General features: G+C 39.6%; 1 protein-coding gene across 1 annotated transcript in view; it reads right to left on the bottom strand.

Annotated features, from left to right (window-relative positions):
- ITGA9 (integrin subunit alpha 9) overlaps positions 1 to 24,651 on the bottom strand; it is a 219,326-nt gene that overhangs the window by 80,758 nt on the left and 113,917 nt on the right. Inside the window, exon 17 of the mRNA XM_027675915.1 lies at positions 10,275 to 10,351. Within this exon, the coding sequence (XP_027531716.1) occupies positions 10,275 to 10,351 (77 nt within the window). The remainder of the gene's footprint in view (positions 1 to 10,274; positions 10,352 to 24,651) is intronic.

Here is a 24,651-nt window from a genome sequence, read left to right as displayed (position 1 = left end):
AGAGACTTTGCAGTGTTCCCTCAGTAGTATATAAATGAGGTGATGGGAAAAATGTAAATGAGAATTTGAGGAGTGGTCAACCAAGGTTCTGTGTCAGCAGAGCACAGTTTAGGAGTAATATGGTAATTTAGGAGTAATTGTTCTCCATGAAGACTGAGTAACAATGTGCTAATGTTTCCCCTTAAGAAGGGAGTAAATGTCCCATATGGAAAAAGTGTTTACTGTGGTGAGCCCAGGGCCAAGGCAATGGAATTGCTTGTGCCAGTACCCTTCTGGCACAGAGATACTGTCTCTAGCACTTCAGTTCCCATATATATATTACAACTCAGGAATATGGCACAGAGCCTTATCTTTTCCATATTTTCAACACTTCAACGTTAAAAATGAATGCATTTGAGTAGTAAACAAGGGGCAGGGGTTTGGAGAGGATGGAGACTGGGGGAAGACACACATGACAGACCACTCTTTGTTATGGTAGAGAAACAACAGTGATTTCTAGCTACAGGTAGTTACCATATAGTCAAAGCTTCTTTGGAATTTGTCCTCTTTTCCCCAAATGTGGTTTCTTCACATAAATCCCCCTTAAATACACAACAGATACGACTTCCAGCCACCTGTATCTTCAAACTGTAAAGTAAAAAGGACAGAACAGGGCACAACATCCACACAAAAATACACTCCTAATAACCCTACAGAGATCTGGTGCCTTTTATTATTATCAGTAATTTCAATAGCACTCAGATGTTCACAACACTATATAAACAGAACCGAAGAACCAATGGGGAAAAAAACATCTCTGTTTTCACACAATGTTTACTCCAGGGAGCAGCTTTTGGCTTGAATGGAGCTACTCTGGCTTATGAAACTGATAACATGAAAGCAAGATGAGGTACAACATCTACAGAAGCTCTCATCTAATCTTTCACCCTTGCAGGCACATATAGAAACTAACATCTTTAATAACCACAAGCTATCCTTGGAATCAATGGTACTGTACCTCCACGTGTGTGTAAGACAGCATCCTAGGGTTGGAAGGCAAACAAAAACTAGTTACTAGTGTCAGAAAGAAATGTAAAAGACAAACTGTAGATGAAAGATGAATTCTGGATGAAAGTTGCATATATCAGCCTAACGTGAAAGAAAAAATCCCTCTATATTTTCCTTATTTGTTAAAATATCTGAAAAGCTGTGTTAAAATAGGTGATTGTAGACAACAGATCTGGCCCGGAAATTTGATGCTGAATCAGTAGCACTTCATAACATACTGTTTCCAGGAATTAGATAAATAATATAGTCATCATGCAAACCCATGTATTTACCATGGTATAATATGCAAATTAAAAAGCATATTCAGCTAAGCGTTGGTGAGAGGGAAAAAGATCAATGCCCTTTCAGGAATCACTTTCAGAGGTCAAAAAAAGGCAGTTAAGCTGAGATGAAATGTTAGAAACGGTACAGGTTTGTTACTTAAGGCAATTTGTTTTGCAGTAGCAGGTGTTATATACCAAGAGTAAGCTATGTCTAAATGTCAAACATGACAAGCAACGTATACCCATATCAGCACATTTCCTCTACAGCTCATACAAAACCAGCAAGAGGAATTACCTAGAGGTCTGTGAAGAACCTCAGGCTTACCAGATTTTGCAACTTCAGGATGTAATACAGAAAAAGTTCACATAGCTGCATCACAAAAGAGGATGTGTATACATATGTATATAAGCATACACATGCACATATACATCAGGCAAGATGTATTCTGCAAATACAAAACAAAACTGCATCTGCTTCTTATTGTGGTCTGTATATTATCAAGAACTTCCACCTCTGGAGGCAGCTGATATATGACAGTGCTTCCTGAGGTTAAGCTTTTGTTTTGTTAATTTTATACTTCAGTTGCTAGAGCAAGAAACCATATAGTGACTTCAACTATCTTAGGTCCAGAAAATACTGATGTTGAGATGTTCACAAGAAGGGCCAGGTTACACAATAGCTCAGCAATGAATTCAATTTATATGAAAGAACATCTCTTCAGGAGTCTAGTTTAAAATAACGTGATCCTACTCCAGTAGTCAAGTGATTCTTACAAAACAAAACCAGTATTTAAAAAGGGACAAGACTGGCTTGTACAGTATCCCTGACTATAATCATCAGTGCCCTGCTATTTGAAAATAGAGACTGAGAATCTGTCTTCTTGTACAGGATGTGGACTACTCTGGTTTGTTATCACACACCACTTGATGATTCTATTACCATCCATATGGGTTCTATCACCATATGTTCAAAAGGAACAGGACTGTTCACTGCTATCAAACTAGACTTATTTATTTATTTTATGACAGATTTACAAAGCTCTGAGCACAACTAACCAAGAAACTAAGAAACTTTCTCCATCCCCATTTACCCTCAACAATGGAAAATATTCACTCAGTCCTTGAGATGATGCTCTCACTGCAACTTGTACTACATCTTGATTAATTGCGGGCTCTGCTGAACAGCCCGTTCAGGAAACTGCAAATCCAGTCCTGGATGAGCTACAACAGAGTTTTCCATGTGCCTCACAAACTCAGCATTCAATACTTTAACAACTATCTGTAAGTAAAAGATAAATAAAAGTAAATATAAATGAGAAATCAGAATTCTGCTTCCCAGATTCGCCAAAAAGACTAAATTCCAAACAGAATTACAAATATCCTAATATACATGAAATGGTAATAAGCAGTTTTTCATTGCATCCTTTGCAGTGTAGCAAATTACTTTTAAATAATATTAAACTATGCTATAATTTAGGAAACAAATTACAGTGTGAAACCTGGTATGGCTTTTTGAGAAAAAAGCAAACAATCTTCTCATATCCATTCTCACAATTTTTATCATTCTTCTCTCCCTGGAACTTCTTTTGTAGTTTAAAAGATCACCAACTAGGACAGCACTGGGGTATGACCAGTGGGCACCACTTCAGTCATGGCTCTGTATGCAGAGCCCTAGGAGTTGGGAATATCAGTGTTGGCACACACAGCTTTATACACACAGGGCTTTGACTGTCAAGACCACTTCTCTAGAACTAGAAATGCTTAGCATTGGTTTAACCATAGCATTTGCTAATTTTTCTTTGGTTGTTTTTTGTAAAGCAGATATGAGCTCCATCTGTGCATCTTTGCTACTTAGGGTAAACAGAAGGTCAAAAATAGTGTTGAAAGAAGTGTTTGTTTAATGAAAGACAAAATAAGTGAAAATAAATGCTTCATCTACTATGAATGAAGAGGAAGGGAAAAACAGATAGTATCAGAGCATGTAATTAGCTTCACATGAAAGGATATTGTGTTTCATCATCATGACTGTTTTGTTAAGACACATTTCAGGGGCATAAAAACTCAATGGGCATACTGTGAAACATGAGGCCTCTCTGGAAACAAACCCCTGCTGTGTGATCAAAGGAAGGTAAGTACTGAGGTGTAAGCATAGTCAAATTTATCAAACATTTTGCTTCCTACATTAAACCACAGTCTTTAAACCATCTTTTCTCCATGGCTTTGCAAAAGTCTGTGATCAGTGACAACCTTTACTAATGTTTTTTTATAAAACATTACTATGTTAATTAGATACACTCAAAAAGTTTTGAACTTTCTGATCAAAATTTTATTTTATTGCTCCTTCCTTCAGAACAACTGATTTTCTGCACTATTACAGCACTAACCTATGTTATGTGTCGTTACATCTTGTGCTGGTGAAAAGCAAATTGGACAAAGCTGTCATAACACGTTTTTATCTACGATATCTGAATTCCTTCATCTCAGGTTTTGTAATAATTTGACAAGGCAGCATGAAACTGGTGAGATTCATTTTTCAAATCCAGGTGCCTAATATCTGGTGACGTGCCCAGTGAACCAGAGGGAGTCCTTCCACAGATTTTAATAGGTCCATGAGCATATTCATCCTTGTATCTATACACAGCACTTGCAAAACAAGCAGTTTTGCAGTTGCATAGCTAGTCTAGTTCCTATGTGAAATTATTCACTCTTCACTAATACAAATAATATGCTTATAAACTTCAGACTTGTAAGCTCAAAGTCTGAGGGAATCACAGGGGGATGATGCACACTCTCCCTTGTCTTTTCAGAGAGACTTGGGCTACCTACTTCAATACTACATCCCAGAACATCACATTTAACCGCTTATCAATTACAGAGCCATACATAAGACAAAAGGGATCACAGAAACAAAAAAAATGTTGGCAGAAAAAGATGTTAATCCTTTAGTAAGTCACAGAAGAAAATTATATGGAAAAGAAGGCAAAAACAACCTTCTGTAGAGCTGACCTGATGATACTTCAAAATACTTTTTTCCCATAAATTACTATTTCATTAAAATGGAAATATTTCAAGCTCAATGAAATTTTTGACAGACTAGAGTTTTGTCCATTCTCTGGCTAATGGAAGCAGAAACAGCTCAAGCCACAAGCTTGACATTTCAAATGGAAAAGGACATTTCTCAAAAATCCCATTTCACATGAGAACTTTTGAAAGTATTGACTCCAACTTAATAAAACCGACAATTTGGAAAAACTTGAAAATTTCTGCAAAATACACCTGTCACTCCTTTGCCTTTCTATGACTTTTGCTTCCAATTTCACATTTCCAAAATAAACTGTTTCCAGCAGTGTACACTGGAACCCCAGCCAGTCTGTAGGGGAAGAATATAAATTTGAGCCTGGTCATTAATGGTGGACATTGAGGATGCTCTAAATCAACATATAAAAGCAAGCTGCTTATTCCTAACAGTCAAAGATCAGTCAGAAGCACTCCAATGTATGAGCAATTCTGTTCTAATGACGGATAAAAGGTAACTTAATGCCACGTAAACATGTGGAAGACAGACTTCCTCTTCGAACCTTCTCAGGAATAGCATTATTTATTACAGCTTTTTTTATCCAAGGGGGCTCACAGTCCTGTGCTTACAATCTCATTTACATACCACGCATACAGCTTGTGCTGGAACACAGCAGCTACATGACATGTCACATCATCTTTTTTCTTGTACTGTTTGTTTTCGATAAAGCTGCTCTGTTCATTGCAACACAGGGCTGACAGTGTATTTACTTAGCTATGCAGGATTTCCTTCCTAGATGCATCTCACATGGAAGCAACCACCCATTCTGCTCTGGTCTTTTTTAGCTAGCTTGTTTATTATGGCTGGAAAAAAGTCTGTTTTTTTTAAACACCCTCACTGCTACTCAAATGTCTTCTCCACACTTTTCAGTTACAGCCCATTACAGCCTAAACAGGGCTCCATAACTACCACTGCCTTTGCAGAGAGCCAGTCAGATGGATAGGCATCAGGTCAGGAGCTGAAACTGCATTGGTACATCAGACAAGATCGCCCTCAGCACTCTCAGGTTCTTCTTAAAAGACCAGAGTGCTTTTCTCCCATATAAAGTACCAAAGAAATAAATATGAAATTTTAAAGGCTAGGGAGGTATAAACTTCTACAGAACACCTACTTTAGAGTTTCCCTCAGCAAATCTTGAGGAAACAGATGCAGTTCAGCTTCTAAGAATCTTCGGAGAGGCTCAATAAAAATGTGCTAGTTGCTACAGAAACCTGATAGAAAAGATATTCACCATGCCAAGCAAACAGAGTGAGGCATTGAAGTCAAACATGATATGTCATAGATATATTTTTAATATTAAACAGTGTTTTAAAATAATAACTAACATAACATTTTGTTTTTCAGTACTGGATTGCTGGAAAGGAAACTTGGTTTCCTGCTGCTGTCCTAAACTATGGTCATAAAAATAAAGCTTATTACAAAATATTCTATTCCTATTTCTCTTATGGTTTCATGTTGTGTCATTACAAAAACCTGTGTGCTATACATAATTATATTCTTTACACTAAGACACTGTTAAGTCTCTTCCTTTAGCAATCATCATGACCACTACCCACAGGGTATTACTGCATGAATAAGGCCAGATTTTGCCATCTCCAATGACAGCTGCAAGACTTAATACTAGAGAATTGTTGAAGGGAAGGCAAGAGTCATCTCTCTTGCTCTGTGCTGTGAAAACTTCACATACTTATTCTTCAAGAAAAAAGGATTTGAAAACAGTCATGACTGGAAAGGTGAAATACCTCTCTTCTGCTCCTTCAGTCTGTCCTAACAGTGCCTTCATCAAGTCCCCAGGACATTCCATGGATCCTTTTTCTTTATTCTTAAATTACCATCTGTAGTTTTAGGCTAACAACACATAGTCCTGTGAGAAAGTCCGGGCCAACCACTAGGAAGACCATGTGTAGCAACACATCGCTGCAGAGGTTTCTACATGCCATCTCGTAATGTCTGCCATAGAAAGTTAAATCCCCAGTTTGCTTTGCCAGGTAGCAGAGATGGCATCAGCAAGAGGCAGAGAGTCCCACAGGCAGGTTTCCAGCCACAGCACTGGAAGACACCCTTAACCATCCCTAGGCAGATGCTTCCATGTTGGAAAAGAGCTGGTTTTGTTCAAGTAATTTTGCTGTGGTTACAGAGAGGATTTACCTCAAGACAAGTCAGAACACTACAGAAGAGTGTGTTGGAAGGGATTTCTAGAGATCATAAAATCCATCCTCATCCACCTTGACACAGTACTATTGGCAGCAACAGATGAGGCCAGCAAGAACCTTACCCAGACAAGTCCTGAAATCCAGGATGGCAGAGCACACCATCTCTGCATGTCTCATTCCTCTGCAGCATGAACTGCCTATGCAACAGGGTTTTTCCAAATCTCTGCTCTGAACCTGTCAAGCCACAGTCTGTGACTCTTGCCTCTCTTGCATCTGCCACAAGCAAGAACAGTTTGGCTCTTTTGTCCAACAATCCCTTCAGGAAGCTGGGATGCATTTACATGCAAATGGATGATAACGAAGGTGCACAAGCATTGAAGAGATTTATCTGTTAACTGAAATAAAACCTTTTTCTTTCCAGAATAAAGGCATCCTAAGTCTTCTTCACTCCAGTAAAGCATGTACTGGAGCCCAAGTCTCCAAGGACAACTTTCACTACAACAGAAGCATTCAAAAGAAGAATACATCCCATTACCAGCTTTCTAAGTCTTTGCAAAAGCTTTCAGATAGAGTTATAAGGTTTTAACATTTTTTTTATCATCACCTGCTTCCAAGCAGTTCTGTCCTACACTCTTCTACAAATTCACAGTGGAGGATTTCAGTTTGCCCAGCAGTGCCGTTTAAACATGTAGCAGCTCCTCAAACACCATGAAATAATGACGCAAACCCAATCATATCTGGCCAGACCAGCAGTGAATTTTCTAACTCACACATGCAGATTTGTTTGGTTTTAGCACTTTGGATAAATGGCCATCTATGAGGTCATCACTATGAGCGTTAACATCCTAGGCTATTTATTTGTTATTTATCAAAGTAAAGTGCTCCCAATTTAAGGGCATATGAATAAGTTTTCAGAAGAGAAGCAAGATACCAAGAAAAGTAAAATTAGAGCAGACCCAGTTAACTCTTGCCAGCATGGGTTGGTTTTCCTATTAGTCATTTGGTATGTGTGTTTCATATCTTCAAAGCTGGATGTGATCGTTTAACTTGGTAATTTTAATGATTCAAACACATCCCAGGTGAATGCTTGTGGAGATCCTAAGCTCATAAGAATGACCTCAGAAAACAATTCTCTTGATGATAATGTAATTTGAGTTGACTTTCTATATACATAAATGCTCTAACCAGCACATATTTGAAAGCGTATATAGTCATGAGCAAAACTATACCTTGCCATATACAGCTCCCTGAACAGCTTTTGGCTCTAACATGCTACAAATTTAAGGGAAGTGTGTAAGCACAGTCAGTTCATCTAGCAGAGAGCCCTGTATCCAACTATGACTAAAAGCAAGAGGATATGGAAGAGCAAAGCAAGCACAGAATGGCATTTTGCTGATATATTTCTGCAGCTTCCAGCATTCACTCTCAGAACTTACAGTACCCCAAACAGTAAAATCCACAGATTAATTGCACACTTCATGAAAACATACCTCCCCCTTTGTTATTTTCATTGCTATGAGTGGTTTAGTATGATTAGCAAACTTTATCATTACTTTCTAGCAGATTATTTCCCATATAATTTTTGAATGTGCTGAATATCACTAGCACTTGTAGAGTTCTCTCCACCATCAAAATCGACTATTTATACCTTTTCTCTGTTGATTACCTTTTAGTTAGGTAGTAATACTCAGGGCACCATTCCTCTCAGATCTGGGCAACTTACTTTCTTTGTGAACCCCTAATGAGAAATCTTAATAAAAGTCTTTTGCAAACCCCAGTAGATGATCTTAATTACTTAACCATCCTATCCACTGATCCAGTGACACCTTCAAAGAGCTGCAGCAGATCTGAGAGACAGTACTTACTGCTGCCTTTCCATAAATATCTGGTTTATTTCAATCCAGTGTATCTGTGCATCATTAATTGCATTCTTTCTAATAATAAGTCCACCAAATTTAGTCAGACGTGGTTATTTAGACAAAGGCATTGACATAACCTTGCTAACAATGAAGTTAATGTTTAGTGTTGATAGTAATAAATGAGTCACCTTTCTTGTTCTTTCTAAAAAAAAATAATAATTTTGCTTTGTGCATAGACTTAGAATAAGCAGCAATAATGTGGAAAAATGGTGATAGGATTATTTAGCGTGAAACACACAGGGTTGGAAAAATTACCAGGCACTTGTTTAAAATCAGAATCCATAGCACGTTTCTTGGTAATTTTACAGGCAATAATAACACAACAAAAAAATCTGTTTTCATAAGAGACATTCATTGTGTTATGTTTCTTAATAATTGAAGCTTACAGAGCTCTTTAGGTAAAGAAAGCCCATACTGTGCAGAGGGATTTGACAACATCCTGTTTATTTCAAACAGGACTTCAGAGTGTCACTGAGTAAAGAAAATTTGAGAGCATTTGTTCAGCATTTTGCTATACAAACGTAGAAACTGTATTTGAATATCCTAAGCTCTTTTGACAGGTGTGGCTTTTAAATTGCCAAGATAACATAAATAACAGCTCTAAATATAAACAGCCAAATGCTCCAATCACAACTACAGCTCTTACTGCTGTGATTACTATACACTGACAAGATTTTAGACCTGTCCCTTGCTATTTGTTCCTCAACTACAGGACAAAATCCTTCACTGGCTTCTCTAATCCACACAGACATGTATCCAGCTCAAACATTCATGTGGACTTCGGTCGTGTCTGGAGAAGCCTGTAACTTCTCAGACTTGACTACAGTTCAGTTTTGTCTCCAAGTACCATTACAGCATGCTGTAGACTTATATAAAACATATGTGTATCTCCTGACTATTACTTATTCCTTGTGTTTGGGGTTTATTTTTAATTTTTCTTTCTAAAGCAGGGGAGTGTCTTCCTTCTCTCTCCTGACCTGAAAGCAAAGCATTTCACAGAGAGCTTCTCCATCAAATAGCAAAACCTCTGGCACACAATTAAATAACTCACATCAGCATTTCCATCTAAAAAAAACCACAAAAGGAAACAGAAGTGATGTGTTCAGTTTAGCCTGATTTATCCCAAAATTGAATACACATCCTGGTAAAACAATAGGTATTTTCCTAAGATCATCCGTCACAAGGGACAGAACATAAACTTCATCTCTGGTCTATTTGATGAGGCTTATTATCCCAGAAGAAAGTGAAATCAGACACTCGTCCCCAAGTTGCAGACAAGAAGAATTTGAAAGCAGAGTGGTATTTCAGACAAGTTAGCAAAACTACAATTTGAGAAACAGAAAATGATGGATTGAAGAAGATAATTTGCCACGTTCAGAGGGTTTTTTTCAACCTTCCATGTGACATTTTTTTTTTAACAAACTGCTTTTCTGCAGGCAGTTTTACTCTTACCATGTCATGAAGAGTATTTTATTCTCTTTGAAAAATTACGTGGTCCACACTGGTATTTGATTTGAGCATGCAATTTTACTTTCTCTGCCCCTCTTTGATATGCTATTTTTTTTCTCTAGTTTTGTCAATTTTGATTGGGAAGATGAAGGAGTCCTGTGCTCTATGTGCCTAGAGCCCACCACCACAGGAGTTCAGATTCTGTGTACATCTCAAGACCCTTCTGCACTAGAAGTGGTATCATTGTCACCATCCTTCTAATCTGGATTTCAAATATATGTGTTTGTCTTTTGATATTTCAATGCCATTTAACATAAGATGAATGGTATACTAGTGTGCCAGAAAGAAAAAAAGTTCACCTACTCACCTTGACAGCAGTAATTTACCCTGAAGTTTCAAATCAGCAGCACAGTCATCAGATTGACAGTTCCTCTCAAAAACAGTCTGTGAAAAACAAAAAAGAACTGTTAAACATGAAAGGAGGAAGATCAAAGTTCAAAGAAGGAATGTGCTTGGATGAAATAAAAAAACACCAAAATCTGTGATACAGGAATATACAGTATGAGTGTTAAGGAAATTCAAGGTGAGGCAAATCTTATAAGAACTGGTTTTATTCTCTTCTAACTGTACAATAAGTTTCATCAAACTACACTCTCTCAGAGGTTTTCCCCAATCCATTCGCACTTCTCATCTGACAAGAATTACTGCTCGTACAATATTTCTGGCATTCTTATTTCTCTTCCCAAAGTATGTGCATGAAAATCAAACAGAAAATAAAGTATTTATGAAACTATTTTTAGTCCTAAGAATTGCAAGTAAGGAAATCATGCAGCAAATATTTTCACTAGATTTTATGTACAGTACGAAACATTTCTGACATCCTGCAAACAACAGAAAATTACAAAGACTGTTCCATATCAGTGATGCCCTCAAATAATGGAATCATTGTCAATCTTGCGAACTCCGGTAATGCTTAGAATCACAGAATCACAGAATATGCTGAGTTGGAAGGGACCCACAAGGATCATTGAGTCCTCTTAACCCTGCACAAGATCATCTAGGAACTATGAAGGGACAACATATAGGCATGCTATTCAAGTGGCAAAAAGCAGGGGAGTACATGAGATGTCTATGAACTGATGCATATCTCTGTAGTAGTGTGCCATGGCTAAATGAGGCAGCTACCAGTAAGTGAAAGAAGAGAACATGAACATGTTCCCGGCATCAAAGAAATCCAGATGCTGTCAAGATCATGGTTACCTTCCCCTGCTGTTTAGACCAGAGACCGATACCTTTCTGAACATAAGGCGAGACTTTTCAGGCTGGAGGATTCACTCTTTCAGAATTGTAATGCTCTTCAGCTTACTATATATTGAAAACACCCGAAATGAGTGCTGCCAACACTGTTCAGCTAGGAAACCTGACAATCCACCAATCTTTTCCTTTAATATGAATGTTCCTTTCTTCAGTCTTGGCTTCATTACTTTTACTATAATTCAATCATAATATAAAAGTAATATAATTCAATCATAAATGCAAAGACAGAGAAAATCTGTCCAGGACACACAAAATCTGTCAGATAGGGTTGGACAGACTAAGGAGGAAAAAAAATTTATGGAGTTCATACATTTTTTAAGAGTTCCACCCAACTGTATCAGGATTGGAGAAAGACTTGAACCTTAGGCTCAGAGGGCATAGAGACTTCTGGTCCTTTCCAGGAAGATTCTCGACTAAGGAGGCAGCTTGTTCTCCTTTTAATATGTTGTCAGAGCTCTCCCAAAAGGAGTGGACCGACCTCTTAAAGTTAATTGGTGTTGGACTAGCAGATATCAAACTATGCACTGAGCTGCAAAAGAAGAAAGATGGAAGGTGGCCAGTTCATCTGGGCTATTTTTACTTTGCTTTTTCACGTTCCTTCCCCACCTTTTGCTTTCTCAGAATCTCAGAAGTGAAATTCATTGTGGCTTTAAAAACAAGGACTGAACTTACCCTTCCTCCTTAATAAAGACTACCACAACTAAAGGACAAGAATAGCCCTGAGACAGGAACAGATGCTAGGTGTCCCTCGCAAAACATGGCACATTTCAGAGGTATAGTTTCCAAAGTCCTCAGAATTAATCCCCAACCACTGTAGTAGCTATACATAGGAAAGACTGTTTGACCTTGAGAGGAGAAAGAATAATAAACTGTAAAAAATTCTTGCCTGTCAGTTTCCCTGTTTGCATTGCAGAAATCTTGGCAAAGTGAACACAGCGATCTAAGAAATTATCTGTACGTTTCAAAGTATAAAGTACTGTAAGTAAATTTAAGTAACTATCTAATAACCCTGCCATTTTGTTACTAAATCTATAGTTACAGTTCTGCAGAATGAATTAACAAATATTTCATTTTCTAAAATCACTGAACATGTATTTCTTCCAGCTTGCATTAGACAGCAAGTTATTTTGAAATACATAGAGAGTATTTCACTATATCACAAGAACCCTAGTTCCTATACAGCACTGGGTTGGGAGAAAGAAATTATGGTGATGAGTCCCCAGATCTGTAGCTGTGTTGGAGTCAGCTGTTTGCTTCTGTGGAGGATCTTGAACCTGCTCAGGTTTGGGGGGAGCTTTGTCACCTCAAAGCAGCTGACTGAACTGCATTTCCAGTCCAACAGGCTGCTAGGACCCATGGATGCAGGCACAACTGATTCAGCAGCCCAGGAACTGATTAGCACTTCCAAGCTAATGACACCTCTGGATTATTTTGCTATTTTCCACTATTTCCCTGGTCTACCAGGACTCAACTCCACTTTCCCTTTTTGTATGTATTCTAGAGTCTCAACCCTCTAGCTTCTTACAGTGTATTTCCTCCATTTCCTTCTCTGTTAATTTGAGCATTCTCTTCTTCAGCCTTTTGCTGCTTCTGCTTTTCAGCAGAAAAAATTCCTGCCTGTTTAAATTCCTCCTAAAGAATTAAGAGAGTAAACACACTTTAGGCATCATAGAATTTGTGAACACTACTCACATATTCTGTTACTGTGCCCTTACTCAGGCTACCAGCTGCAATTTCTTTGAGCCAGAAACTGTACCTAACTCAACAGTGTAGGCTGGTACAGCAGGAGTCCATTCCTGGGATATGGCACAGGCCCTACTACAATATCATCATGAATTTTAACTCCAAGCAGTCTTTAAAGTGGTTGCAGCTTTACAATACCAGTTTTGAGGATTTATAGAGCTCTTTAAATATTAAAATTGTTAAAGAAGGTAAGCAATGGGTTGTATGTGTTATCCATAACCGAAAAAAGGAAGTAAGGTAAAACAGATTCACTGCACTGTGTAAACAGTTCATAATTTTTGCTGTTACTATTACCAAAGTGAAGAGCAACAATTCTGAACAGTGATTTTATAGAAATCTAATTGAATTTTACTGTATTCCACTAACATTGAACCAAGTACCTCACAGCTTTGAATATGTATAGCAGAGATGGTCAGGAAGCTTCCTTACATAAGAAATATATACATGAAAAACTGGGGAGGGTAAAGGGCACAAATTGTCCTCAGTGAAAAACACAGCTGCATCTCTTATCTCAAGGCCACCACATATTTGTCTGGCATTTCCACAAGAAAAATAGGTGTTTGTGTGCTCAGTAGCAGGGACAGGATAACCTCAATGCTTCTACAACACATCTTCACTGTACAAACACAAAACTAAAGTACATGCTCACTGAGTCTGACAGACTTCCTGAAATCACCAGATCTACAGCAAAGCACAAATCAAACCCAGTGTTTCTGGGGTCCATGATTCCTCTCTGCACTCTCTCCTCTGATACCCAGAGGAGAGAAATTGTTCCTCAAGAACAATTGTTCCAGGGCAGTTCTCACCATGTCACCAAACTTCCTTGACAAACAGTTTTCTCAAGTTCTGCATGGCAACTTTTCTGAGTAAAAAAAGATTATGCTTCCTGGGAGGTCAAAGAATGCGATAGATATGTCCTTGAGAGGTTAGAAAAGACGGATGGTGCTCATATCCTCCAGTGGGTAAGTCTAAAAGCCTACATTAATGTACACTCATTATAAAGAGTGAATATACATATCTGTACATAATCAAATGTACAGTAAGGAGAAATCTAAAGATAGCTGATCAGGAAGGGAATATGTCTACATGGGCAGTCACATCAGGGCCTCAAAGCAAGTATCTGCCCATTATGCCTCTTGAAGAGAGGAATAAGAATTAAATTCCACATTTTGTGGTAAAGGCCAGGGGTAAATGTAGTAGAGAGTAAGAGGGGGACAAATCTTTAGTTCCTGCATCCTAAGCCATCCTTAGCACAAAGCTTCTGGGTATTGGACACATAGATATTCTCGTTTTCCTTCTTGCTGATAGTGGACTGCTACTGAAAGCTGCTAGAAGGTAAAACAAGAAAGAAGGAGCCTGGCTTCAGGCTAATGATCAGAGCTCTGTACTCAGGGGAAGGCGATCCGGGATTTCATACCAGGTTTACTAAACTGCTTCACTTTCTTTCAATGGCTATCAAAAATTCAACACATCTATGTTTCTGGAAGTAGAGAAGAGTACAGGAAATATAGAAAATAAAAAAACCCAACTCTGCATTTATGGCACTCCCCCCTACAGAAAATACTGGAAATCTTCCAATAAACTAAGAGGAAAAAAATTATTTCAAGATATCCAATCTCCCAAAATTCAGGGAAGCACATGAAAATTTCAGGTTGTAGCCAAAGTGTACAAGACTTTGAGAGGTTGCCAGCACTTTTCACTAGAACCATGTTCTAGTGTTCTAAAAGTTCTGCCCATCCTTTCACAGAAACGGAAGGTGACAGCTGAAGGTCAATGCTTGAAGAGGAAAAAGAGGGGGGAAAAAGGAGGAGAAACAAAATTCTCAAAAGAACCCTTGAAAACATCATTTTATGGACATGGATAAGAGAGCAGTGATGCATTTGAGATCAGGCATTAAAGTACTTGCTCACACATCAGTCAGATAGCACCCTTTAAAAAGCAGCAGACCTGGCTTTTGGTAAATGAGGATCCATTCCTTCAACTTCATAAACTGTGCCATGGACTTCTACAGAAAAAATAAGGTTATGCAAAATAATCTGGGTTAAGAATACAGTATTTCAATCTCTGATTTCCTGTAAATTGTCACCAAACCTTGTAGCATGTGCAGAGATGACTTAACAATTAGATCATGCTAGCAGCACAAAACCAATTCAATAAGAATGATTGTTATTCTAATAATTCCTTACTTTTTAGATCTTGATGCTATATGGTTATAACCATGTCATCTGACGAAGCTGAGTTCTTGGACCCTTATTCAGAGATGAGGATATATGATCCAATTTTCAAAAGTGCTGAGCTGTAAGCAAAGCTCACTACCTTTCCTAGAAAGTATTTTTTGTTTATAGCTTTACACTATACACTTTTCACTCGCTGTGTCTAAATACAGATACAGGAGCCTGATTTTAGACCTTCACTTATTTTGTTTTTAAACCCTCAAGTTGCCTGCAAAATAAAGCTATTACCTACATGTCTAATTGCCACGGGAAAAGAAGTATAGACTGATTCTTCTGAGGCATCCTGTGCTTCACTATACTACTCATGGAAACGTTCCATTCATGTATCCTGATGAGCCACGCACAAAATGGCTGATTTAAATTCCCACCAGAAAAGCAATTATTATTGTGAAGAACTTTCCAGGTTATCATTAGATGTGCTGGCTAAAATGAGAATGCATGATTTCCACAATAAACCTAACTGGCAGAGTGAACACATGACAAAAGCAGCAATACTGTGGGAGTGATAAGTGTTCATCAGAATCCTACCAGGAAACCAAAGAACCGTGCTGCTACTACATGGTGCAAGGGACGAAGGTTAGCTAACAAGCTCCCGCAGCTCCACATAGACTTCATCAGAGCACTAAGTTTGAAGGGAGAAGGGGATAAGACCAGGCTCACTAGAAATGAGCCTAGAGGAGGCATGCCAGATTTGGGGGTGAAATCAGTAGCCCAGCTGAAGTGCATCTACACCAATGCACACAGTGTGGGTAACAAATAGGAGAAGATGGAGGTCACTGCGCAGCAGGAAAGCTATGCCGCAGTTGACATCACAGAAACATGGCGGGATGACTCGCAAGACTGGAGTGCTGCAATGGGTGGCTACAAGCACTGCAGAAGGTAGAATTTTCAATGGGTACAAAACTGGTTGGATGGCCAGACCCCAAGAATTGTGGTGAATGGAGCTAAATGTAGTTGGCGGTCAGTTACTAGCTGTGTTCCCCAGAGAGACCTGGACAGACTTGATCAATGGGCTAAGGACAACAGCATGAGATTCAATAAGGCTAAGTGCCAGATCCTGCACTTGGGTTGCAGGAACCCCATACAGAGCTACAAGTTTGGGGAAAAGTGTCTGAGAGCTGTTCAGTGAAAAGGGACTTGGGGATGCCGGCTGACAGCCATCTCAATATGAGCCAGCAGTGTGACCAGGTGGTCAAGAAGGCCAAAGGCAGCCTGGCCTGTATCAAGAATAGCGTAGCCAGTAGGACTAGGGAAGTTATCATCCCCCTGTACTTGGTATTGGTGAGGCTGCAGCTCAAGTACTGAGTTCAGTTCTGGGCCACTCGCTTAAGAAAGGACACTGAGGTGCTGGAGCATGTCCAGCAAAGGGCAACAAGGCTCATGAAAGGACTAGAGAACATGTCTTATGAGGAATGTCTGAGGGATCTGGGTTTGTTTAGTCTTGAGGAGGCTCACGGGGGACCTCATCACTCTCTCCAACGACCTGAAAGGAAGTTGTAGTGAGGTGGGAGACGGTCTCTTCTACTGTGCCTGCAGTGAGATGACTAGAGGAATGGCCTTAAGCTGAGCCAGGGGAGATTCATATTAGATATTAAAATTTTTTCACTATTAGGGTGGTCAGGCTTTGGAATAGGTTACCCACGGAGGTGGTGGAGTAACCATCCCTAGAAGTGTTTAAGAGGTGTTTGGATCTGGCATTGGCTGATATGGTTTAGTGGTTACAGCACTAGTGCTGGGTTAACAGTTGGACTTGATGATCTTAAGGGTCTTTTCCAACTTTGATGATTCTACAGTTTCATGAAAGGCGAGGAAGGAGAGATGGTGGGGTGACTCTCTACATTAAGGAATCTTTCAACTGTATAGAGCTTAAGGATAGTGATGATATCTTATGAGTGCCTATGGGTAACAGTCAGGGGGAAGGCTAACAAGGCAGACATCCTGGTGAGAGTGTTATAGACCACCCAACCAGGATGAAAGGAAGTATTGTATAAGCTGATGTTTCATGAACACTAGCTCTTGTTCTTGTGGGAGACTTTAAGTTGCTGGATGTCCCTTGGAAACTCAACACAGCACAGAGGAGACAGTCTAGGAGGTTCCTGGAACGTGTGGAAGATAAATTCCTGACACAGCTGGTAAGTGAGCTTAGCAGGGGTGGTGCCCCGCTAGGCTTGCTGTTTACAAACAGGAAGGGTGGGTGGGAGATGTGGTGGTTGGAGGCTGTCTCGGGCACAGCAACCATGAAATGACAGAGTTTTCGATCCTTGGTGGAGTAAAGAAGGGGGTCAACAAAAACTCTACTTTGGACTTCCAAAGGGCAGATTTTGGCCTATTCAGGATACTGGTTCAGAGAGTCCCCTCTGAAAAAATCCTTAATTAACGAAAGGGTCCAAGAAGGCTGGACAAACTTCAAGAAGGGAGTCTTAAAGGCGCAGGAGCAGGCCATACTATGTGCTGAAAGATAAGCCAGCAGAAGAAGACCAGCCTGGCTGAACAGGGAGCTTTCCCTGAAACTCAGGGGAAAAAAGAAAGTTTATCAACTTTGGAAGAAGGGGCAGGCAACTCAGGAAGAGTACATGAATGTTGTTAGGTTATGTAGAAAGAAAATTAGAAAGGTGAAATCTCAGCTAAAATTCAATCTGGCTACTGATGTGAAAGATAATAAAAAGTGTTTTTATAAATACATTAACAACAAAGGGAGGGCCAATGAGAATCTCCCTAATTGGATGCAGGGGGAGCATAGTCACCAAGGATGAGGAAAAGGCTGAGGTACTTAATGCCTTCTTTGCCTCAGTCTTTAACAGTAAGACCAGTTATACTCTACCGGCCCCCTGAGCTGGTAGACAGGGACCAGGAGCAGAATATACCCCCTGCAATCCAGGAGGAAGTAGTTAGTGACCTGCTCCGCCACTCGGACACACACAGGTCTATGGGACCAGATGGGACTCCCCCAAGGGTACTGAGGGAGTTGGCAGAAGAGCTCACCAAGATGCTCTCCATCATTTATCATTAGTCCTGGCTAACCAGGGAGGTTCCAGATTACTGGAGGTTAGCCAGTGTGATGCCCACAAGAAAGGCCAGAAGGAGGATCCAGGGAACTACAGGCTTGTCAGCCTGACCTCAGTGCCCAGAAAGGTTGTGGAACAGATTGTCACATGGCACATACAAGACAAACAGGGGATCAGGCCCAGTTACCATGGGTTCAGGAAAGGCAGATCATGCCTGACCAACCTGATCTCCTTTCATGACTAGGTGACCCACCTAGTGGATGAGGGAAAGGCTGCGGCTTCAGCAAAGCCTTTGATACTGTCTTCCATGGCATTCTCCTGGAAAAGCTGGCACCCATGGCTTGGCAGGTGCCCTCTGTGCTAGGTTAAAACTGGCTGGATGGCCAAGCCCTGAAAGAGATGGTGAATGGTGCTGCATCCAGTTGGTGGCTGGTCACTAGTGATGTTCCCCAGGGCTCAGTACCGGAACCAGTCCTGTTTAATATCTTTACTTATGTCTGGATGAGGGGGTTGAAGTGTACCCTATCTTTACTTATGTCTGGATGAGGGGGTTGAAGTGTACCCTCAGTAAGTTTGTGGATGATGCCAAGTTGGGTGGGAGTGTTGATCTGCTGGAAGGTAGGAAGGCTCTGCAGAGGTATCTGGACAGTCTGGATCAATGGGCCAAGGCCAACAGCATGAAGTTCAAAGAGGCCAAGATCTAGATCCTGCACTTCAGCCACAACAACCCTGTGCAGTGCAACAGGCTGGGGGCAGAGTGGCTGGAAAGTGGACCAGTGGAAAAGGACCTGGGGGTGTTGGTTGACAGCCAGATGAACATGAGCCAGCAGTGTGCCCAGATGGCCAAGAAGGTCAATTGTATCACCAATAGTGTGACCAGCAGGACTAAGGAAATTATTGTTCCCTGCACTCAGCACTGGTGAGGCTGCACTTCAAGTACTTTGTCCGTTTCTGGGCCCCTCACTATAAGAAAGACATTGAGGTTCTGGAGCAAATCCAGAGAAGCTAGTGAAGGGTCTAGAGGGTAAATCCTGTGAGGGGTGGCTGAGGGAGCTGAGGTTGTTTAGCCTAGAGAAGAGGAGGCTCAGAGCTGACCTTATCATTCTCTTCAACTACCTGGAAGGAAGTTGTAGCCAGGTGTGTGTTGGTCTCTTCTCCAAGGCAACTAGTGACAGGACAAGAAGAAACAGCCTTAAACTGCACCAGGGGAGGTTCAATGGGAGATTAGGAAGAATTTCTTCACTGAAAGTGTTGTCAGGCATTAGAATGGGCTGCCAGGGAGCTGGTGGAGTCACCATCCATGGTGGTATTCAAGAAATGACTGGATGTGGAACTTAGTGCCATGGTCTAATTGACAAGGTGGTGATCAGCCAAAGGTTGGACTCAATGACTTCAGAGGTCATTTGCAACATAATGATTCTATGATTCTGTGATGTCTTCATACAAAGAAAACAGATGCTCCTTTATAGTGCATTAGCATAAGAAAACAGAAACTGGTCAGTAATAATTATTACACTACAATAGTAAGGGCACAACCATGTAAGTCAAACTTCTCCAACTGGGGAAAGCTACAGGGGGAATTCATCCACTTCACTAAGATTCTGAGCCTGCAGTTCATGACTAGCACATTGCCACTTGTCATGCCATCTAAGCCAAATGCAATCATTTGCCCTCTATTTCAGCTATATCCTGCTTTCAGTAAGAGTTAAAACCTGGGCTGGATCACCAAGCTAAAAAGCAGAGAGGACATTCAAACGTGAGAGGAACAGGAACTCTCAATGAAACCAGCTATTTAGAAAGATCAGACATGAAACCTGTTAGCTATTGAAAGCAAGCAATAAATTAATAAACATATGTATTAGTTATTCCCCAGAGCAGTGAGTGTATTTAACAATGCAATGTCTTGTCCTCATATTCTCCTGGGATGAAGAATTGCAATTGGTGGCAATAGAAATATGCCTCCAGCCTTTCAGAGCTTTATTTGATTTCTGGTGTGACACTCAATTTTCAGACTGAGGCAATTTTTCCTTTTTAAATTATTAACAGTTTAAATCACCCAAATAGTGTTCTCATTTTACAAGACTTCAGAACCTATAAATTCATGGAACAACTGAAAGAGCTATAAGAGTAATTGTCCCATCTCCCCATACAATTGTAGAATGGATTCCTGCAGGACATTTCTCTATCTATTTTCCTGTCTTGTCTTAAATGGTCTTTCACTTATTTTGGATAACTACAGAATAATTCAATTATATAATCTGAGGAGGATTCTTTTAAGATATTTGAGAACATTTTCCACTCTAAACCTTCTTATTTCTTCTACTAAAATTGGAACTGTGTAAAATGAATCTTTTTGACTCAGGATGCTTTCATACCTAAACATTTTAACACAACAGTAAAACCCTTTTTTACTCACCACTCAATTGTGGAATTAAATATCTAAATGCATAATAACAATGACAAACTAAAAAACAGATGTGGCACCTATTTTGTCATCTGGAAATGCCCAAATAAATCTCCAAATCATCATAGATACTTTAGGTCCATGTTTAGCTCCTTTAGACCCTGAAGGATATGTGAAAGTCTTGCCCTACAATCCACCTGCACTTCAGTGGTTTTGTATTTATGAATGCTACTCTGAACTGACAAGGCTTTTGAGGCAATGAGGTACTCTGAATTAAATGAACTAATACTATCATATATCTCCTCAAGATGTTAGGTGTTCCAATTAAGGTCTCCTGGTCCTTCATAAAATTCCTAAAAAGATAAGAACAGAGTTAATGGAGCCTGTCTCCTAGAAGTCTGTCACCTGTCTCTATGGCTTTTTAAGAATACTACAATTTTCTATTATAGCTCCAAGCATAAGTGGGAACTCACGCTTTCTTACAATTTCCACCTACATTGCAGTGTGGAAACTAAATGGATGCCATTATGTTGAAATGCAGAAATTGCCCAGTAGGATTTAAATTTAGGGTTCAGTTTCCAAATGTGTATGTGTTTCGCTCTCCTTTCACTACCTGTTTATCTGAAAAACCTGTCAACTATATCAGATAATTCACATTCTATCACCTAAGATGGGATCGCTATATAGTCTGAGGCTCCCCTAGCACACATGCCAAGACAACAAGGTCTCTATGGCTCTGTGTGTGTTCATGTGCATATTAGCACATGATATTGGCTACTGTTCTTTGGGAAGCCCATGAGATCTAAAGCTGGGGATCAATCCATGTATTACACATTCTCAGTTATGTTGGTTTTCATCTACAAGTTGAAAAAATTGGACAATTGCTGGTCCAGCCTGTCATTGCTTAAGAACAAGCAAATAGAAACATGTATAAAATCAGAGGCACTGATTTCCACTCATTCTTACTTCAGTGAGTTTGTCACTTACAACCATTTCTGAGGTACAGTACATCTGGATACCTGCTGTTCTTGTTCAGCTAAAAGTCTTCCAGACTTTTAAAACTTTCCTCATTATTGCCGTTCAACAGCAACAACAGCAACCACAAAAAAAACCCCAAAAACCCAACAAAAAACCCTCCAACCAAACACAAAATAAATCCAGGCAAAAGTACATGCTCAGGATGGGTCCTTCCCAGATTTCCTGGCATGAACAACATCCAGTCCCTGCCAGTTCAGCACCGACTCTGACCAAACTCATCTAGAGCAAAAGACAGACACTAGCAAAGGGAGAGCAGAGGGAGGAATATAAATTATCCCTTCCAGCAATCCCACTCCAACCAAACGGAAAACAATAGCAATTAGGCAGGAAGGGTGGCCCACGGTGGATTTTTGCAAAAATAAATGCAGAAGATAATTTGGGAGCTTGCCTTGCCCAAGAAGGAGAGTTTTGTGGCAAGACATTTCATATGGAACATGGTAACTAGACCGACCCCTGCAGTCTCCAAGGACTTCCTATATATCTGTATGTAAGTCAATTAATCTTCAAATTTACCACCTATCCAGCCACTGACAGCTGTATTAATGTACTGAGGCTTCAGCTGTATCAGTAAATTAAACTGTCCTGGCCTCAAGACAGGAATATCCTATCTCCTGACCCATGCCTAGAAATGGTTTATAGAAGTTGGCACAGGTTAAAATCAAGCCAAGAGCCATTCCAACAGCTTGCCAGCATAAAGATGTTGTTCCAATGCCAAGATGTTATTCCAATGCACAGCTCAGCTTGCTGGCAGTGACATGACCTGACTCAAGCAGGCACATCTCTGTAGAAAGTAAGAGATCTGGAGAAGAAGCACTGACAAACCCAGACCATGCTGTGTGTATGGACATGCATTTTAGCCTATCCAGATCTGTCATTGCTTTGTTCTCAGTATGAGACTGGGGTGTGTTTTAAAATAGAGAGTGGCATTATTTGTGCAGCAAACCAAAAATCACTAGAAGTGTTCATAATTCAGCTCCATGAAAATACTTCTATACTTTCTCATACCTGCCAACCAAGCTAATTTGTGTGCAAATACTTTGCCAGATTTTCAAACACAAGTGTTTCCAGAAAATAGATCTCTGCTTTAAAAACGTGAAGTTTATCCAACAAACATGCAGTCTCAGTCACCCAGGGGTGCAGCAATGGACACAAATTCTCACTGCAAATCAGTAGTACAGCTGGGAACAGAAAGTCCTAAACGTTTTCTGTCTCTTAACTTACAAAAGGTTTTATGGCAGATCATTTACAAATTCTGGAAGACATTAGCACAAAAAAACCCAATAAGAATATTTTCCTAAAACAAAATGGTGTCTCCATCCATATAATAGTAGGTGATTTTATTACAGTATTTAGAGCAGGCAGAATTCTAGCCTACCACATTTTGAACTCTAAGATACATTACTGGATACTACTAAGAACAATTCTCCACTGTATATGGCAGGAGAGCTCTCCTCTTCTTGGTTGACATACAGTGGGTATACAAAAATAAATGTTATAGTACAAACCACTTACAAAGCCAAACCAAGTAAATACATATTAATTTCCCTGAAGCAAGCAGACTTACTAGTTTTTTTTCCTGTGGATGGACGTAGCAACTGGATTTGAGAGGCAATAAAGAAGCTAATGGAAATTCATCCTTAGAGTGGGAAGTTTTAAAGTTCATAATATGCTCTCGAAAAATAGAACCTTTTTTCCCTCCCACCCAATCTTAACCCATCAGAGATTTTCTGTTTGAGCAAAACTGAGCTGGCTAATTTGGAAAGCTATAATGCAGCTAGTCTCCATCCATTTGTACTAGTTGCTGAGCCATTAATCAATAGATGTATAAGTATTTACTTTTTCTACCACAAAAAATTACATCGATCTATAGCAACTGCCATTTCTGGTAAGCATATATAAGAATTAAGGAAATAATAAAGTCCATTAGAAACCATTACTGCGTCCTGGGCCAAATAATCCTTCAGAACAGCTTAGTTACATTATTACTTAATTTTGAAGTATCTGAGCCTATTTGCTTGCAAAAAATAACCAATAATGAAGTCCCAAAATTGCATGTTTTTTATTAAGAAATTTCAGTGAAGAATCTTTTCTTCAAATCAGTTAGGTATCAGAATTATTTATCATCTTTTGATTGTTTCAAGCACAGTTCATTTAGGAATAGAAGCAGGTTTCTTCACTGAACAGTCAAGGTTTATTTTTGCTTTGTTTTATTTTTAAATAAAAGCATTTTGCAGTGCCTTACAGTAGAAGCTGCATCCTTTTAAAATGAAGGTGACCAATAAATAAAAGCATTTTGAATGACATCTCACATCAATGCACTCCTTTACTACTATAGTTCTGCTTTGGTCTAAGTGATGAGTACAGGATTAGACTGTTCTCTCACATATAATGCAATACTGAATTAAAAGATGAATATTCAACAAAATCCTTTTCTGTGATTATGTCATTATGGAGATGTCACTTTTGCTGGTGGATATCCATGAACAGTATTTCCAAGCAGACTCCTTAAATGCATCAGAGCAAAGCAACACAAAGAACTTCACATGCTCAATATAATCTTCAATTCTTATGTCAAGAGGCCTCTTGATGGCTTTCCTACCTCCTTGTTTGTGAGTCATAGGGCTGTACACTCTTGCTGGGAGGTGACGTATGCAGGAAACATCTGGTTCATGAAAAAAAAACTGAAATACCAGTGAAAGAGATCACTTCAGCTTTAACATCACTTTAGTTTAAATAAAATCACATCTAGGTGACTATAAAGTCCATGTTTGCAAAATGTATGGCTTTTCAAGAAGGTCTAGCAGAGCTGTAGCAGGATCTTGAAAAATGGAAGTCTCCCCCTTTCCTGCTCAGTGATGGTATCCTCCCATTTTTTCAGCTATTCGCTACTTCCAGCTTCTTCTCCTGCATTCATTCACAAAAACCAGTCACCTGCTATTTCAGAAAAGTATCCTTATCTAAATGGTGTTTTGAATGAACATATGCAACAATTTTGATTAGCAA

This window comes from Neopelma chrysocephalum, unplaced genomic scaffold (genome assembly GCF_003984885.1).
Source record: "Neopelma chrysocephalum unplaced genomic scaffold, ASM398488v2 Primary Assembly neopelma1_26, whole genome shotgun sequence".
NCBI lineage: Eukaryota > Metazoa > Chordata > Aves > Passeriformes > Pipridae > Neopelma > Neopelma chrysocephalum.
This window is presented reverse-complemented; position numbering and strand designations above follow the sequence as displayed.